The sequence below is a fragment of the Triticum aestivum genome, chromosome 2B (assembly GCF_018294505.1).
Source record: "Triticum aestivum cultivar Chinese Spring chromosome 2B, IWGSC CS RefSeq v2.1, whole genome shotgun sequence".
Classification (NCBI taxonomy): Eukaryota; Viridiplantae; Streptophyta; class Magnoliopsida; order Poales; family Poaceae; genus Triticum; species Triticum aestivum.
In genome coordinates, this window is record NC_057798.1 from 708,914,751 (window position 1) to 708,920,462 (window position 5,712).

Genomic DNA, 5,712 nt, shown 5'->3' on the forward strand with positions numbered 1-5,712 from the left:
AGGTCTCTGTGTTCCGTCATCTGGCTTATGTTCTTCATGTAGCATTCATATCGAATGACTCTATGAAATCACGTCGATACTTCCACGTATTATGGGTAACGTAGGAGACATCCCTATTTTCCCCCGGGGTCTTAATTACCATTGCTTAGCTTTCAATTTGCCTCTGACCATCAAATTAAATGTGAATAACCCGTCCTTCTCCCTTTGAAACAAGGGGCACTTCCGGTTTTGTGCACAAGCTTATCGCCAAATGTCCCTTCTATTAAGAAGACCTCCCGACCGTGAGGCTTATCCACTTTACCATAACTTCTGCTCGTTGCAAACCTACTGTACAAAAAACATCTACCTCAAACAAGTAATATTAAACTAAAAGGATCCAATGAAGAACCGGGGAATAGCTTATCCAGTCGTTCTCCTCTAAATAGGAGGCTTTGAGAACAAAGAAATTATTGGAGCTATCGTTTTCCCCACTAGTTCCATGCAGAACCTTTCTCTAGATGGAATCCTGATTCGACTTTCAAATGCAAGAGCAAGAATATGATAGTAGTGGTGAAAGAAAATCCAATTCAAATATTTCAGCGTAAAAGGAAAATTGTTTCACTTTGAAAGGAAAGCGAATCTACCTCACTCCTCATCATAACTCAAATACAAATTCGAGTTCCAAATTGATATTTCCTCACGTAAGTAATAAAATGTAGTCCAGTGCCTAGAAAAGAGAAAAAAAGACCAAAACAAGCTTTTTCGTCCGCCAAATAGAACTACTAGACTACATTGAGTTGTGACCACTTATGCCTCTAAAGAGCGAGGCAAAGGGTAACACTAGGGCGGAGCTCCACCTTTTGTTCTTCCAGCTCGGACTCATTTTCTTAACTAGCCGAGGAAGAACTTGCAAATTAATAAACCCGGGTGGACGGATTTTCCATCTCAAGGGGAAAAGGCTATCATCTCCTACTAGATAAATCCCTAATTCATCTTTTGGGGCTCCAACTCCTACTCTGTCTACACACAGTCCAAAACCAAGTTCAACTACAACCTACCTTGTATAGTAATATTCGACACAACTCTAACAAACTCCACCTTGGCGAATATTCTCCACCACCATGGATTCATCTATGCGTCAAACCTCCATGTAAATTGGACTTGAGATACGCCATGAGGACCACTGCTACTCCCAGACTCCACGTGACTCCACCTGCAACTGTAGTTCCTTCTCGTCTTCTTCACAGTCAACACTCGAGCAAAATTAAGTTCCTCATTACTCTACTTTGTGCTCCCAACTTTCGGAGAATCTATTCTACGCCATCACACACTGACCACTGTCTGCGTGAAAGTGAACAATCCACATATTGAACACCACATATAAGATTTACCTGAGCTCAACGTCACTGCTCTTTCTTGGTTGCTTGTCTGAAACTTGAAGGAATTTCACTGTCACTTTGTGTCACCCTGAGTCAAATTCGCAGTTGTCTCATCCTTTTCCCGGATAATCTCTGGCATGTCCCATAGCTATAGCACTCCACCTCCTTCTGTACTTGTCATCCGCACTTTGTCATCTGCACTGAACACCACAGAATATATGACCATGTACTGTCTAAGCATTTGACATTAAGACTTTCCGCCACTTTCACAGATTCTCCATGGTCAACTCCTGTCCATCAACTAGCACCGCCAGACTCAATCACCAACTTGAATCTGGTACTCGTTAACACTGCTTCAGCATCCTCTGCACACTTTATCTGACCACATGTCTGATCACCTGTGCCTTGGTCCGTCGCTGTGTCCCGTGCTTACTACGTAGGAATGATAGTGATCAAGGGGTTTTTGCTTGCCTGGAAGCTCTACGGCAAGTGGCTGAATGTCTGCAGCGTAGTTGTACTTGGTGGCGTCAGCGTCAGTCCCGGGGTCTACCGGAGAAGAAGAGGAGGAAGGAACAGTAAATATAAAGCACACAGATGCATCACAATGCATGACATGGCGATATGCTATGCTAGTGGTGACCTAATGCAGTGCTAGGTGTTATAGACGGAGCGAAAAAACATCTGGGAATATTTTCCCGGCTCTAGGCATTTATCAGTCAGACGATCTGGACGGAAAGGTTCCATGTTTGCCGTGTTGGAGGCATGTGGCAGGTATGTGGATGGTGTATTTGGATTTTTCTTATTTTTTGATCATTTTTCCACTATAAATTATTTACATCCGAGTTACGAATTATTTTATATGATTATTCAGAGTTTTAAACATTTTCTAAAATTATTATTATTTCATAATTAAATGGTTAAATTTCTACAGCTACACAGAAGTGTACCCAGCAAAGTGCATTAAGAGGTTGACAGAGGGGCCAGTGACGCCGGTCAGCAGTCTACAGTTGATTGTTGAATGGTCAAACCTGACTAGTGGATCCCACTGGTCACTGAGACATCTTAACCTAATGTCTGATTGGCTATTATTTAGGCTTAGTTACGTCACCTTTTTTTTTCTGACCATACATGACATGTTATGACGATATTTGCACCTCACAAATATTTTATTTAACTTTTAGACATAGACATTTATATCTCAATCATTATAATCGAGTTCAATGGTTAAAAAAAATTAGTCTTATAGTATAATTAGATTTTCTTTCCTTCTTTATTTTTGTGTCACGCCGCACTTTTTTTTAGTACTTCTTTTGAAATCCAGCTTGTGCATCACTTATTATCCAGGCCCAGGTAAAAAATGCAAAAAGAGAGAAATAATCGCGCAGGCCTAGGCAATGTGGCCCATGCTGACTAAGTAGCCCACACCTAAATGGTTAAGGTTATGGTGGCCGCTCGCTCCGCCATATAAACAGTCACCTTCTCCCTATTCCCACAGCCGAAACCCTAGATCTCGCCGCCGCCCTCCTTGGCTCCCGCTGCTCTGCTGCTGCTCCTTGGCTCGCTCTGGGAGAAGACGAAGAGGAGAAAAGAAAGCTGACGTATGTTTCTTCCTCCTCCCCCGTTCCTTGTTTTTGTTTCTTTTTGGTTTCTCATTTTTGCTTGTTTGGTTTTGTTCATTTCTCAGCATGAATCCAGATCCAATGGAAGTGCAAGAACCACCACCCCATGTAAGTATAAACAGAGCATACCTTTCTTTCCATCCAATTCTTCCTTTTCCTTCTTGTTTCAACCTCATAACCATCCCCACCTCGTCTAATTGTAGAGGAACGAGAAAACCATCTTTGAGATGTGCAGAGAAGCCAGAAACTTTCGTACTAATGCTAGGAGGTGTGGCACTCTTCTTCAGCCCTACGAATTTAGCTGTCCACAAACTGCAGAACTTGGATTTAAAAATGGTTATATCTATTATTCAAGCAAGGCAATAAAGTTTGCTGCGGATATAGAACAAGGATTTGACTCAGAGGAACTGCAGAAACGAGCTGCCACCTTCTGGGTTCTGAATGAAGTGCCTTTTGGTCAGCTAAACCCATTGGGGCTAAATCCATCCGTTGATGTAGGGATTGTTAAGACCTACGGCGTGGCCTATAATACCCTTATTGGAAAAACAATTATTGCCTTGGCTCGCTCTCAACAAAGTGTGCTCTCCTGGATAGCAAATCCAAATAACAGTATATTCGTTCGTGATCAGTTAAGAAACAGTATTAGGTATGGCCATCCTTCTCCCCTCTTTATCCTCTAGAGATTACATTTGCTTATCAATCCTTTTATCTCCATGTCACTTTACATTGCCTCGTACACTTGTATTTGCCCCATATATTAGTAGCCTTTTTGATTGTGCTTTATCTCGTACCTTTATCTTTCATTAGAATGTACTTTGCCTCGTACTGTGCTAGGATTGTGCCAGTTGTTTTTCACTTTAGATTTGTCCCATTGAATTGTGCTATTGTGCTGGTGTGCTGAAAATTTATCTATTTGTATAATCATGGTAGGTCTTTGTATGTGGCACTGGAGAGGTTATGGGACAAACAGTGGACAGTAGATAATGTGGAAGATATTGGAACTTACACTATTAATGAGAATATGATCCAAATTATGCCATTCCGAGTTCGTGGAAGGACTCTTGATGATGAGATGACACCTAGGCAGGGTTTGCAACTACTGATACAGACCAATATTTTGCAACATTGGCCAGATGATATTGAACTGGCGCACTTCAGTGCATTCCTCATTAACCCAAATATAAACATAAGGTATGCACTAGGCAACTCTTCTAACATTAACCATCATCTCTGTCATCTTTAGTTAACTCTATTGTTATTAATATGGCAGAAAGTTAACCCTACTGTTATTAATATGGCAGGAAACAAGATGTCCTCGATCATCCATTCCTAGTCACAGTCCCCCACGTTAGGGAGAGCAAGTATAAAAGATTATATGAAAAAGGAATTTTTTTTACCGATGACCAAATAGATTGGTTGGATAAACATATCTTCTTACAGGGGTGGCAACTCAATGTTCAAGACCCGTCTCTTACAGCGATTCTGGACCATCAAATTGAAGTTACCGGGGGGGTGGGGTTTGCTCAAACAGTTTTTGGAGCCTTGCACTTTGCCAAAGTAGTCATAGCTCATTATCACCAGTATGATGTTAATAGGGTAAATTTACCAATCACAATTTGTTATACGTAGTAGTATTCTTTTGGGCGGTTGTATGCTTAACTTGTTTTTTTTTTGTGTGTGACAGCGGCCTCTTCTTGATGATGATCTCAGGCATCTTCTGCAAGGACTTCTTACTGGAGTATATGGTGCTAGGTTTAATGAGGAATTTATTGCTTTGGCCTGAAGCCTAATGAGGAATTTATTGCTGAGGACCCGGCGCTTAATGATGAATTTATTGCAGAGGGCTAGGGCTAGGGTTATTGTCTCCGCTTCATCCAACTATATATTCGTATGAGCTTTGTCAGCTTTGGTTTTGATTACTTGCAAGTAGTCAGATATGCACCATGTCCTATGGTCAGTGTATGAATTGTAAACCTCAATTATCTCAACCTTATCCAACTATTCATGTGAGCTTTTTCAGCTTTGTTTTGATTACTTGCAAGTAGTGAGATATGCACCATGTCCTATGGTCAGTGTATGAATTTTTAACTTTAATTATCTCAGCCTTATCCAACTATTCATGTGTGCTTTGTTATCTTTCTTACTTATGATTGCTTGCAAGTAGTCAAATATGCACCATGTCCTATGGTCAGTGTATGAATTGTAAACCTTAATTATCTCAACCTTATCCAACTATTCATGTGAGCTTTTTCAGCTTTGTTTTGATTACTTGCAACTAGTCAGATATGCACCATGTCCTATGGTCAGTGTATGAATTTTTAACCTTAATTATCTCAGCCTTATCCAACTATTCATGTGTGCTTTGTTAGCTTTCTTACTTATGATTGCTTGCAAGTAGTCAAATATGCACCATGTCCTATGGTCAGTGTATGAATTGTAAACCTTAATTATCTCAACCTTATCCAACTATTCATGTGAGCTTTCTCAGCTTTGTTTTGATTACTTGTAAGTAGTCAAATATGCACTATGTCTTATGGTAATTGTATGAACTGTAAACCTTAATTATCTCAACTTTAAAGAACTATTTGTGTTCTTTGACTATGTCTATGGTCCGTTTATGAATTGTAAACCCCAAATAAGAAAACCTAAAAATTAAAATTAAAATTCAAACAAAATTGGCAGCTTTAGGGGAGTGGCAAGTGAATAGAGATTATAGAGTCAATAAGAATACAGAA

At 40.2% G+C, this 5,712-nt stretch overlaps 1 protein-coding gene across 1 annotated transcript; it reads left to right on the plus strand.

Annotated features, from left to right (window-relative positions):
• The first annotated feature begins 2,802 nt into the window (after positions 1 to 2,802).
• On the plus strand, positions 2,803 to 5,090 carry LOC123046869 (uncharacterized). Its single transcript, XM_044470310.1, has 6 exons — positions 2,803 to 2,956; positions 3,043 to 3,085; positions 3,181 to 3,623; positions 3,908 to 4,168; positions 4,279 to 4,573; positions 4,662 to 5,090. The coding sequence occupies exons 2-6, from the start codon at positions 3,044 to 3,046 to the stop codon at positions 4,758 to 4,760; spliced, it is 1,140 nt and encodes a 379-aa protein (XP_044326245.1). The 5' UTR covers positions 2,803 to 2,956; position 3,043; the 3' UTR covers positions 4,761 to 5,090.
• Positions 5,091 to 5,712: the final 622 nt, after the last annotated feature.

What these genes read in the sequence shown, in the direction of transcription:
- LOC123046869 (XM_044470310.1), top strand. Translation starts at nt 3,044, where the DNA reads ATGAATCCAGATCCAATGGAAGTGCAAGAACCACCACCCCAT. An exon ending in CAGTTAAGAAACAGTATTAG is followed by an intron (nt 3,624 to 3,907) that starts GTATGGCCATCC and finishes TAATCATGGTAG; the next exon opens with GTCTTTGTATGTGGCACTGG. An exon ending in AACCCAAATATAAACATAAG is followed by an intron (nt 4,169 to 4,278) that starts GTATGCACTAGG and finishes TTAATATGGCAG; the next exon opens with GAAACAAGATGTCCTCGATC.